At 34.1% G+C, this 13,608-nt stretch overlaps 1 protein-coding gene across 7 annotated transcripts in view; it reads left to right on the top strand.

The window, feature by feature from the left end:
- The window catches only part of PPP1R12A (protein phosphatase 1 regulatory subunit 12A), a gene marked incomplete at its 3' end in the record, with an annotated part of 150,007 nt that overhangs the window by 51,932 nt on the left and 84,467 nt on the right, over positions 1-13,608 (top strand). For all 7 annotated transcript variants that reach the window (XM_082850013.1, XM_082850016.1, XM_082850012.1 and 4 more), the window contains exon 2: positions 7,999-8,129. In XM_082850013.1, coding sequence (XP_082706139.1) covers positions 7,999-8,129 — 131 coding nt within the window. The remainder of the gene's footprint in view (positions 1-7,998; positions 8,130-13,608) is intronic.

The following is a 13,608-nucleotide window of genomic DNA, read 5'->3' as shown; positions in this document are numbered from 1 at the left end:
CTTTACATAACATTTACATTGTATTTACAGCCGTTTACATTGTATTAGGTATTTTAAGTAATCTAGAGATGATTTAAAGTATACAGGAGGATGTACGTAGGTTATAATCAAATACTACCCCATTTTATATAAGGGACTCGAGCATCCGCAGATTTTGGTATCTGCAGGGAGTACTGGAACCAGTCTCCCACAGATACCAATGACTTTTCCCCTCGAAATTTTTTCTCAAAAGAGTTTTTTCAGATTTTTGTTATAGTCTTTTTGCCTTGTCCAGTTCATTCAATCCACAAAGATAAATTGGATCTTCTCCTTGTCAGGCATTGTGTCTCCTGTGGATACTATATATATTATGTAAGTCTGAATTTTTCTTAATCCCAATAGAGAATTCCCATGGTTTAGCCATTGTGTATAATCTGTGTTTTGAATTTTATTCTTCCAATCATTTTTATCATTTGAACATATGATTTATTGTAAGGCCAGGTCTTTATTTTTATGTCTAGAGATCCTACCTGCTTATAAGAAATAAGAAAGGCAAAAAAAAAAAATCATTGAACTAAAATGCAGTGCTGAACTTACTTGTTTTCATTATTAAATATAATAGATGATCTCCTAAGATTGTACATGCTCATTTATTTGCCAGTCTCAATGCAAGACCAAGGTATTTATCGATATTTTTTATTGTTTAGTATGGGAATGCTGCTCGGAGTTCTTCATTATTTTTCTTGTATAAACTACACCTGTGATTCCTCCTTTGATCTGTCCAAGTTTTCTTTAAAATAGAACAAAAACTTGTTTGGACATCTCCAGTTTACTTCCTCTTTACACATACTCACTGACATCTGTGTCACCCTGAATGCTTAGGGCATGGACTATTTTCTGGTATATCTACAAATTTCTGTTCCTATCAGTTGAGTAGAACTGAGTTTTCCTTGCTAAGAGTCATAAAGAGTTGTTTCAAGGAAGTAGAAATTGTTTTAGAGAACTTCTGTATTCAGATTAATTTGTCTTTTACCTTTCAGTAATTAACTGTGTTAGTAATGATTAGGTACAAATTGTAAGCATTTCATCTAATTGACTATAATTATATTTTCACCTAAGTTGGTATAATTACATTTATACAACTAAATCTTTTCCTTTGTTTTACTCTCTTGTGTTGTATGTAATTTGTATGAATGAGCTTATTTAAAACTTCTATATGTAAAAGTTTGTTGGAAGGAGGTTTGATCCCTAAAATTTTCTTAATGCATCTTTTAAAATTTAATCATCCTCTTAGAAATCATTAGTAGATAGGACTTTTACCAAAAGTGGTACTACAAAGAATATTTGACAAGTCTCCACCATTTAACTTTGTTTTGTAATTTTAAAGGGATGAAATAGTAAGTTTTAGATGAGAATTGAAAAAGAAAAAGATTTTAATGGGGATGATTGAACATTTGGATTATGTATTGATATAAACATAATAGTACCTACTATTCGACAGATACTACTCTAAGTGATTTATATATTAATTCATATACCTCTCATAGTAAACTTTTGAAGTAGGTACTATTGTTGTCCTCATTTTCCAGAGGAAATTGTGGCACACAGGATGTTATATAATAGACCCAACAACAACCAGCCTACTGGCAGAACTGGATTAATCCCAGACAATCTGGCTCTAGAGTCTGTTCATGAAAAGGAATATAACAGTGTTAGAATTTATTTCAAATGCTGTTTATTTTGTAATTGTGATTTTACTCAATTGAATTGAATGGTTGCTAAACACATTTGTTTTTATCTCTTCTAGGAATGAAATTTAATGATTTTTCAACTCCACGTGCCTCACCCAGAATCTGTCTTTAAGGCATGGACTCTGTCTTCTTAGAGCCAACTTTGTGTAGCCCCTTTATAATTCAATTCTTTGTTATTAGACTTTTGAGCTTTTTCCTAAACATGAGTGGGGAACAAAGGTTGTCCTTGCGCTAACTTGCTGAGAAAAATAACTAGGCCCCCTTTTCAGTAAAAACAGATGTTTTATGTACTTGAACTAGTTTATTGAGATAGTTTATAGTTCAAGTTGACAAAGCTGCCTGTACCTGGGATTAAATGACAAAAGTGTCTTCACACAATCATCTGTTATTGGTAATGGCTCGGAATATGTATTTAAGAAAAACTTAAGATAAATCATGTCAGATAAGATTTTAGAAGTATATTTGAGTCACTCTGTTTCTTTCCATATATGGCTTAATAGACTGACCATATTTAGTCAGATATTTCAAGTCAGCAAGTCATGTATCTTTTAATGTGCTGCATGTGTTAGCTTTTGATTCTCTTAGCAACAATATTTTCATGGGCATGTCTGCCAGTTTATTGTGTATGCTTTGTAAATATTCAGGAGAACACTGAACAATTTACAACACAAACTTGAGATTCCTTTTTAATATATGTTTTACAATGATGTTTTTGGCATTTAATTTATATTTAAACATTTCAAAAACTTATTGCATTTAAACAAAATAAAGGCCCAAGCACATTTAACATTAACTGCTTTAGGTATTTTAGGTATTAACTGCTTTTAGGTATTTGATGTTTCTTAAGTTATACTGACTTAAAAACAAACATTTAAAATCAAAATCAGCAACATTTCATTTACTGGGGAATAGCTATTCCTATATGTTAATTTTTTCAAAGAGCCAGGGCAGTCACCTTCTTAAAATGGAGAAACTTTAAAAATTAACCATTTGTTCTGAGGATCTTTTATCTTCACTGTCAAAGAATTACTCATAAGATGGCAAATAAGACTCTGTTCTGAATCCTGCCCTACCTTTATCCTCCCCATATGTGATTTTGCATCTTCATATACCAGGAAGTGTTTGTTACTTGTTTATATGTTAAGTTCAGGTGTAGAGCCTCCTCCAGGAAGTATTACCTGACTACAACCATTCTTCTTTAGTTCTTCTCTTCTTGGCTTCCATGGTAAGAAGTGTACAGCCATATAACTATTTATCATATTCATTTTGATATTTTTATTTACTTGTGTATTTGTCTTCCATACTAGATGATGAGCTTCTTGAGAACTCTCTGGAACTGACTGAATAAAATACCACAAATGTCTTTGTCCTCCAAGTAGAATATACTGATTATAATTTAATTTTAACCTTTCTCTTACTATTTTCATAGAAATCACTTCTCTACATTCTTTCCCTGAGTGATTTTAGGTCCCATTATTTTAATTATTACCTTAATGCAGGTAATTCCCAAATAGATATTTTTATCCCACATTCATTTTTAAGCTCTAGATCTGCATATTCAGGTGGCTACTGGATATGCATCGTTAGATAAGTATACAGACACCTATAATCAATTCAGCATATCCAAAACTAAAGTTATCTTTCTTCCTCCAACCTGCTTTTCGAATGTGTGGTATTTGTTTTCATGAATGACCTCTCCCTGTCCCTCGCCCTTCATATCCAATCTTTAATTAAGCCTTGTACATTTTCTCCCAGATTTCTCTTAGTATCCGTTCTGAGTAACTGGTGTTGCTCAGTTCAGGCTCTTCTCTCTTCATACCACTTCCAGTAATCTTTCTGAAATACTGATCTGATCATGTCACCCCTCTGCTTTTAAACTCTGAATAGGTTTTTCAAACATCATCTACCTGAAATTCTACAGTGTTTTCTCCTACTTACTCCTACTGCTGAATTGAGCCACTATTACTGATGGGAGAGTAGCAGGTTTTCTTGATGAGTAGGATTAGAAAGTAGGTTGAAAACCACCTCTAATGTCAAATCCTGTCATCTTTGCATTATGTTCAGATTTTTTTACCTGCAATACATTCAGACCTCTTACCACCTAGCCTTATTCTGTTTTATAACTTGCAGATACTATCTACCACTGGATGACTTTCTGTTCATTTATTCCATACATTGTTTAAGTCATAGTGCATCTGCTCAGTGAAGTTCCTTCTAGTTGAATTGCGAATTGAACAACAACTATGTAATCTTCAAAACCTTGCTCAAATGTATTCTCCTTTATGGACTGTCTTAATCACAAGATCTCTTTATGTTCCCAAAGATATTTTAATACTTTCTACCCACTGCTCTTATACCCTTACGTTGTTGTTTATGGACTAGCCTCCTATACTATGTGATCTTTTCCCTTCATTGTATTTCTAGGGCCTTAGCATATATAATTTTTAGCATATATAATATGAGGAATAGCCAGAGAAATTAGGGATACTTAGCCTATAAAAGAATATGTGAGAATTTGGGCAGTGGTGAGAACTCAAAATATTTAAAGATTATCAGTTAAAAGAGAGATTCCGGGCTTCCCTGGTGGCGCAGTGGTTGAGAGTCCGCCTGCCGATGCAGGGGACACGGGTTCGTGCCCCGGTCCGGGAAGATCCCACATGCCATGGAGCGGCTGGGCCCGTGAGCCATGGCCGCTGAGCCTGCGCGTCCAGAGCCTGTGCTCTGCAATGGGAGAGGCCACAACAGTGAGAGGCCCACGTACCAAAAAAAAAAAAAAAGAGAGATTCCATTTGATACATGGAGCCTCGGGAGGCAGGGGATAGAAATTAAAGGAAGACATGTTTTAGCATGTGCAATTTAGAGAAAGATAAAGTGTTTTATACTGGAGATAATATACAGTAGGCTTTTAATACATGGTAGCCTATTTTTTTCTTTTTCTTTTTTTAAAAATGAGGTATAATTTGCATACAATGAAGTACACAGCATATAATTCAGTGAATTTTTACATATATGTATGCCTATGTAAAAAATCAGAAAGGTAGGGAACATTTCCAGTCTTCCAAAAAGCTCCCTCGTGCCCCTCCTATTATTTCCCCACAAATTTACCAGGATTCTGAGCTTTATAACCAGGGATTAGTTTTGCCTGGAAATTTACAGTTTGTATCCTTTGTGTCTACTTTTTTTCGCTCATGTATTATGTCTGCAGGGATTATCCATGTTGTTGAAGGTAGCATTAGTTTGTTCTTTTTGTTTGTTGTTCTTTTTTCATTGATGTATAGGATTTTATTACATGAGTAGACTCTCCCCATATATACATACATCCCACCCCATTTATTTATCAATTCTATATAACTTCAGTAGATACTGTCAAATGGTTTTCTGAAGGGGTTATATGAATTTTACACTCTTATCAGCAATTAGTTTTTTCTCCATATCCATACAGTAGATTTAATATTTTTCATTTAAGAATCAAGGCTTAGATTTTCTTTTTATGTAAGCACTGCCTATTCATTGTACACATTTTGAAAATAAAGAAAAATTTAAAGAATAAAAATTATTCATAGTCACACAACCAATGATAATGACTATTAACTTATATATTCTTCTAGTCTTTTGTGTAGATTTTAAAGTAAAATTAGAATCATATTAGGCAAACTGTTTTGTATCCTTTTTAAAAAACAATATATTGTGAGCATTTCCCATATATATTATAATTTCTTGTTTTAATGTTTTTCTCCATTTTTTAAAAACAGTAATCATATTTGTATTAGAAAACATTTATCAGGTAGAGTTTTATATTTTTATATCAATGATAAAATCAGAATACTGTTTTGGAGCCTGTAGGAATTAAAAGAGGTTGAGAGAGAGGAGAATACAATTTAATATCTTTTCTCAAGGAAAATTAATGCTTAAACTTATAAATAGATGTAATATTATTTCAAGCCACTGTGAGTCATTAGCTATCTCAAATAACATTTTATAAACTACTTCATAATACAGTAGAATTTTGATGTTTCTTGTTATTAGATAGCTGTGGTTCTCGAATCTCTCCTACCCTTTAACCGCTGCTCCTTGAAAAACACAGTTCTTTTCCCAAGCAGTATATACTTAAACTTTATATGAATGTTGTTTATATATACTCATTTACCATTTGCTATGTGTAAAGTACTGTTTGGGCACTTTGGGATCTTGCCTTCAGATTGCCTGTAACTTGTTCCAAAGGGAAGAATCATGGATATATAAGAATGTTAAATATGTTAGGGAATTTTAGAGATATGTAACCCACCAGCTTCTCTCCTCCACTTGAAAGACAGAGCCCCAAAAGTTTAAATTGCTTGTTCACAGCTATAAAATCTGTGGCAGAGCCAGAACTAGAGCCTACAGCCAAACACTTGTCAGTGTTTTTCCACTTTAGGTATAAAATACTTTGTCCTTAGTGCTTTTCTTGACACCAACTTTGTCATTTTTCCCCCCTAGGAAAAAGCTACTAAAACTGTTTTCTTTTGCTTCTGTGATAGATAAAGGAAAATTGGTTTTATTTATACAGCAAGCACTTATTAAGTGCCTAGAGTGTATGATATCCTGTTTCAGAGACTGCAAAATAGGTGAGAAATAGTTGCTGAAATAGGAACATCTGTGGATATGGTGTTAAGTGTGGAAGGAGCTTATTTTTTGGAATCTGAACATCTGTGATAGAATCTCAGCTCTATCATTTCCCATCTCTGTGGCTTATTCAGGCTACTTGATCTCTTTGAATCTTAGCTTTCTTGTTCATTTATTCATTTATTGAGCCCCTGCCACATGCAAAGAATGGTAAAAGGTGCTGGGGATACAGCAAAATTCCCATTCTCATGAGGGATTTTGTGAGGATAATATATACAAATCAGTAAAATAGATAAAGCACCAATCATACTACTTGGCACAAAGTAAGCATTGAAAAAAGTTCCCTTCTTATTTACTATAGGCTGCGGTTCTCAAAATTTTTCATCTTAGGACCCCTTTATACTCTTAAAAATTATGAAGGACTTCAAAGAGCTTTGTTTCTGTGGGTTGTATATATTAATACTTACAGTACTAGAGGGTAAAACAGAGGACTCTATATATTCATTAATTCATTTTTAAATGAATTAAAGCAATACTTTACCCATGTTATATAAATGGCATTTTTTAATTAAAATAACTAGTTCATTTACTCCTGAAAGCTTGAATTTTATCATTGGCAACAAATACTGTTAGTTTTTTTTGACAGACTTTGTTCATTTTCAAGAAAATTTCTGCCAACATCCAAGTTAGACTAACTATAGTTTGCCATTTAAGTAAAAATATATTCCATAATGACCTATATGGGAAAAGAATTTTTAAAAAAGAGTGGATATATGTATATGTATAACAGATTCACTTTGCTGTACACCTGAAACTAACACAGCATTGTAAATCAACTATACCCCAATAAAAAATTTTTTTAAAAATGATGTTCCATGGAAAAATTGGCTAGATCGGCTTGCAAATTAATTGCACAAGTGTTTTTCCTCAGGGCAGTCATTATATTTGGAAGAAATGCCTTATGCATGCTTCCTGTCTTATTCCACAGAGTATTTAAAAGATGTATAGTCAAGAGTCAAAATTTAATAAAATTTATAGTTTTTACTGCATTGTCAAGGACATTCATAAGTAAAAATAGCTTGGGAAAGAAAAAAAACCTCTGAGTGCAGAGTGGTGAATACAAGGACAGTAAAGTGCTGTGGGGTGTTTTTTTTGGTTTTTTTTGCCACTGCCTTGATTTATTCTTAGACAGAAACATATTTACCACTAGTGCTTTTGCATCCTCAAGTGCACATGTCAACACAGTGAAAAGGGGAAATACCATCTCAGTATTATTTTGAAAATAGTTTTGACCTTGTCACCTCCCTGAAGGGATCCCACTCCCTGAACAGACCACAGTTTGGGAACCACTGCTATAGAGGATATTATTGGTACTTAATTATAATGTTTTGATTGTTTCCATGTTGACATGTACTTGTTTTCCTCATGGGGTTGGCATAAAATGTCTAGTCACATACAGTATTGTTATATGGGTATCTAAGCAAGGACTATTAAAATTTAGGTAGTACCATTGGCCTACTTCATAGCAGTACAATCAAGATGGCAAGAGACTACCTTATAGAAAATATGTTATAAAAGCTTCAAAATAGGAATTTTATTCTATTGATGTGTTGTTGGGAGTATTGATTCAAAATTTTTCTAATCCTGCTTTCTGTTTTGTTTTTAGGCTTGCATTGATGACAATGTTGATATGGTGAAGTTTCTGGTAGAAAATGGAGCAAATATTAATCAACCTGATAATGAAGGCTGGATACCACTACATGCAGCTGCTTCTTGTGGATATCTTGATATTGCAGAGTAAGCTAGTTCTGTGTTTGTTTTTATCCAAATACTATTTAGAGACTTGAGATTTTATAGAAATTGTTGTTATAGATAAATGAGTGAACTCTTATATTACCTTAATTCATAAAAATAATTCTTCCCAGGAAAGAGAATAAGTAGATCATGGGAATCCAAATATTGTCTCTTGGTGTGAGATCATCTTCTTGTCTCCCTACCATCTTTGACTTTTGGTACTTTGAATTGATATGAGTAATTGTACACATTCTCCAGCCCCATCTCCTTTTCTTTTGAGTATATGTATTGTCAAATGATTCAAGGTTAATGTTTAGCAATCTGGTATATCCCTATGTAATCATGAATTGTTAGGGGAAATTAACAACAATTCTGAATTAGGTTACTTTGCTAAAGAAAGAATATGATACATAATTCTCCAATTATTCAGTATATTTATGCTTAGTTTTTATTGATTGTTTTCTAAAAACATGAAAATTTAGTGAAAAATAGTCATTGTATTCTTAACTACCTTTAATAGGGGAGTACTTTCTGAGAAAATTTGATTCTTGAAAAATTTAACAAGGAAGTATACATATCCTGACAAAATAATTTTTTCATCAAATTATTTTTTCTTGTTGCTGTGTATCCAGCGCCATAAACATTTTTATTGTCTATCTGCTCGCATCAAAGCTTATCAGCTAATAAATATTGAATAAATATGGTAGTCCTACTCTGTGAATCTCTCTTAGTAAGTCTTCATAGTTTTATTTCTTTGTACATTTCATGCACACATACACTGCCCGCCCCCCCCCCCCCAGCCCCCATGTGTATTGGAGATACAGTATACCAGTTTAAAGGAGAGGCAGTGTTCAGTGAAATGAAAAGTGCTCTGGGAATCAGAAAATCTGAGCTATTTGACTCTAACACTGACTGCGCTACACCTTTTGATAATTTGTTTCCTCTTTCTGGGCTTTGATTTCTTTATGTGTAAAATGAAGGATTCTTTTTGCCATTGTAAATCAACAGTGGTTATTCATAATTTTAATTGTGGTTCTCTTTATTCCTTTCTGTTCTTTTCATGCTCAACAAAGGGCTTGGATTTCATCTTCATAGAAAAAAATAGCTAAGGTGCATTTATCTTCAGCTGTCCTTAAATATTTGGTACTTAGGTTCTTAAGTCAACTAATGTGGATTATGAAGGCTTCCTCAACCACTCTTAAGGGGTATGACCTTGGGCAAGTTGCTTAACTTTCATAATTGTCAGCTTTCTCCTCTGTAGAATGGGAATAATATTTTCTAGGTTTGTTGTGAGGGTTAACTGAGATAACCCACCAAGTATAGTTCCTGGCACATAGGAAATACTCAGTATGTATTAACTTTTGACCATTATCTTTTTTATCTTTTTGGGAAAATGAAAACCCGGCTTCTTTCTTCATATGTGTAATCCTGTGTTTCCTTTTTAATTCATGCTTCTGAGTTTGAAAAGACAGTAATAATTGTCCTGAATAATTTCCTCTTGTAGACTTGATTAACAACCCATTGTGTCAGTTGGGATGATTTTAGATGCAAGTAACAGTATCAAACTTAAACTGACGTAAAGAGAAAGGGTACTTGTTGTACAGGATAATACATAGTTTAGAGGAAGGGCATTCAGGTTTGTTTATTAAGCTGCTCAGCGCTGTCATCAGGGCTTGGAGTCTTCAGGTGTTTTCTTCTGCCTTTCCCAAATATAGACTTTATTCTTAGCCTTGTTCCCTCTTGGTTACAAGATGATTGCCACAACTCCTGAACTGTGTTTTTACATATGCACATCCAAGAGCAAAATAAAAAGTGGTTGGGGAGTGGAAAGTATCTTCTCCATATTCTGTGACTGTCAAGGAGGGAAACCTTCCCTAGAGAGCCCTCTGACTATAGCAGATTTCCCCTTAAGGGACTTATGTTGGCCTGGGCTTGGTAATTTGCCCATGTCTTTGCTGGGAGAAGCAAGTATCTGGCATATTCAGTTTTTTTAATGCCAGAAGATAAGTGTGAGGAGGGTTGGGCAGTCTGCTGCAGGTGTTAATAGTTTCAGTAGAGTAACTACAACTTTTCTTCTTTTTGGAAGGTGGGATACGGAATATGTGTTTCATAGGACTTATACAAACAAAAATGACCTATTTTGACCAAGGTTGACTATAGTTTTGCTGATCTAACTACCTTTATATAGGCATTTATGGCATTAATGGCTGTGGTATAACTGAAGTATAATTGACCCTTGAACAACACAGGTTTGAACTGCATGGTTCCACTTATACATGGATTTTTTTGAACAGTAAATACTTCAGTACTACGTGATCTGCAGTTGGTTGAATCCACTGTTGTGGAACCAGGAATACTGAGGAACCACAGGTACAGGGGGTCTGCTTATGTGGAGGGCCAACTATAAGTTATTCACAGATTTTTAACTGCAGGGAAAGTCAGCACCCCTGACCCTCATGTTGCTCAAGGGTCAACTATATTTAAATTTATAGTTTTTTTGAACAAAATTAAAATTAAAAGAATGATGACTTTTCCTTTTTTGCTCTTTCTGCCCTCTGAGATTCTTTTTTTTAAATAATGATAATATTTTTATAAAAGACCGTTCAACTCTCATATATACTGGGCTATTTGTTAGGTGATGATTGCCTAAAACCCTTCTAAATGCATGATTATTTTCACCAGCATTATCTCTTTCAGTAATTAATTTCACTAAGGAGTGAGAGAAGTTAATGAAATCCAAAATCCTAGTTTTCTTGGGTCTAGAAAACATATAGCATGGTGGCTTAAGAGGTAGGGTGAAAGATACCTCCCAAATAAGAGCATTTATAGGGTAAAGGAAGGCCCTATTAATAATGACGTAGAGACAACAGTTATAAACCATGGGGTCACTCTGCTAAGTGATGTATTTGGAGTTAAATTTGTTTGCAAATCCTGGTTCTGCCATTCTCTACCTTTGTGCCCTTGGCTGAGCTACTTAGCCTCTATGATTAATATTATTTATAAAATGGGAATGATCTGGCTTCTTCCTAGCTCTTGTTTCTCATATTGCTTTCTACATTTTTTACTCTGTCAATATAGACTACTTTCAGTTCCCAGCATTCCCTGCTGGTTCATATCATTGTGTCTTTGCTCATAGTGATTCATTTGCCTCATTTCTTTACTTGACCGGCTACTACCAGACTTCAGCAGTTTATGTTAGAATCACTTCTTCCAGAAACCCTTCTAATGTTCCTGGCTGATTCATCATCATCTCTAACATATCAGTTGTTTACATGCTTCTTTACCAACTACATTTTGCACAGAATAGTACTAATTCAACCCTATTGAACTGAGAGGTAAAACAAAACAGTGAAGCACAGATAGTTCACTATGAGGATTTGTGGATGATTAGGTAGGATACAGCGAGTTCTAAATTTTTGACCTCTATTGGAGACAGTAGAACAAAGAATGTGAGGTTGCAGTTTAGTTTCTAGACAATTAACAATTTCACATTTGGTCTCTAGCCTAGCAAAAGCCAAGTGAATAGATGAATGATAGCTCTTCATATTCTGGCTCAATTTTCTCACATTTTCACCAAAATAATTACTTTCAACATCTCCCTGCTATGAATAAGGTAGAAGTCTTAGGGAAAACCAAAAATAGAGATTGTTTAATAATGCCCCTTCACCAGAGTGGATTAGAGGAAGAATAAATGAAGTGAGTTTGGGGAGCATAGTGTTAATGGTCAGTATATGCATTGTTTTACTATTTACTGATGGGTCAGATATTGAAATGTACGCATTAACATTATTCTCTTCCTTTGGGGTGCTGAATTGACAGTGTTACGCTCTGAATCATGTCCCCACAAAATTCATATGTTGAAGGCCTAAGCCCCAGAACCTTGGAATGTGACTGTATAGATGGAGATGATTAAATTAAAATGAGGCCCTTAGGGTGGACCCTAATCCAATCTTACTCTATCTTTATAAGAGGAAATTTGGACACAAAAAGTGGCACCAGGGTCTTTCACACAGAGAGAAAAGACAATGTAAGGACACTGTTAGAAGGTGGCCATCTGTAAGCCAAGGAGAGAAGCCTCAGAAGAAACCAAACCTGCCAACACCCTGATCTTGGTCTTCCAGCCTCTAGAACTATGAGAAAATAAATTTCTATTGTTTAAGCCACTTTGTCTATGGTATTTTGTTATGGTAATACTAGCAAACTAATACAGGCAGTATAAAATTCTCACTGTCACATCAAGGTATTCTTCCCTAAAAGTTGTAGTTGAATGTCATTGGGCTATGGACTAGAAGTAAAATTGGACATACTAGAACTATGACTTCTGGACATACTAGAATGATTATGGAGCCCAAAAAATTATGTATTCAATTTATTGTTCCAGTCTATAACGATCGGTTAATTATAACTCTAGCCATTAAGTATAACTGAATTATATATTTAAATTATGTGCAAAACATTGAAAACCAAGTCCTCTGACTTGGCTTTCAATAACCAAGAAATAATAACAAATAAAATAAAGAAATAATAGATAAAAGAATAATGAGATGAAGAAATAATTAGATGAAGACGTAGGAGTTTTACGATGGCAGCATTTAAACTTTGTCTTTCTTTTTTATTAGCTGAAATATTTTTGTAAAGGAAACTGCCTCATATCTACTATTTGGTTACCCCTTGTACAAGTTTTATAGGAAAACAGGATATATTCTTTATTCTTTCCCTGCATATACTGATTTTTAAAATAATGAGTTGGTTTACTAGTTACCCTCAAAAAGGACTAATTGATTTTTTTGAGATCTAAATAACTTGAGCACATGCATTTAAATGTACTTGATGTATTTCAATCCATTGCAGTTATTGCCCTTATTGATTAGCAAATTGTACCATCTTTGGTCTACAAGAGTCTCTTCATGTTGGCTTCTAAGACCTTGGGACATGACCAAATAAAGTGATCTTTAAAAGCTTCCTTGCTCTTTAGTAGTATAAAAATGTTCCAGACTCATCTTTTATATTTCCTGCCCTGGGTCTGGAATTGCCATTTCTCTAAGGAAACCTGTTCCCTGTAATGGGTGCTAGAAGTGCTCATTGCTGCTGCATTGATCATTCTTTCAAATTCAAATTCAGCATCAGGGTGTCTTTCTTTAACCTCTTCAATCTTGTATCAATATTTCCTTTCTCCCCTACTTTGTTGCCAAGAACTGTAGAATTAAAATAACACATAATACTCATTTGCTTCATCATATATTACATATACATTAGATTGCTTATAACAGTACCACAATAATAATGATTACTGAAAGCAGTTTGAAGTTTGGGATTTTGTTTTTGTTTTTTTGGCAGGGGTGAGGGGGGTGACATTTCTTTTTGTCCTTATGGTATCCCACTTGGAATATACCATCAAATTACTGTGTGTGCTGAAGTCACTTGGAATAATTCTTTTCTGTTTGGTTATGCCACTAACTAGATATACCATTAAGTTCACTGT

The sequence above is a fragment of the Leucopleurus acutus genome (assembly GCF_964270905.1).
Source record: "Leucopleurus acutus genome assembly, chromosome: 11".
Classification (NCBI taxonomy): Eukaryota; Metazoa; Chordata; class Mammalia; order Artiodactyla; family Delphinidae; genus Leucopleurus; species Leucopleurus acutus.
The sequence above is the reverse complement of the archived record's forward strand: the minus strand, read 5'-3'. Positions and strand labels throughout refer to the sequence as shown.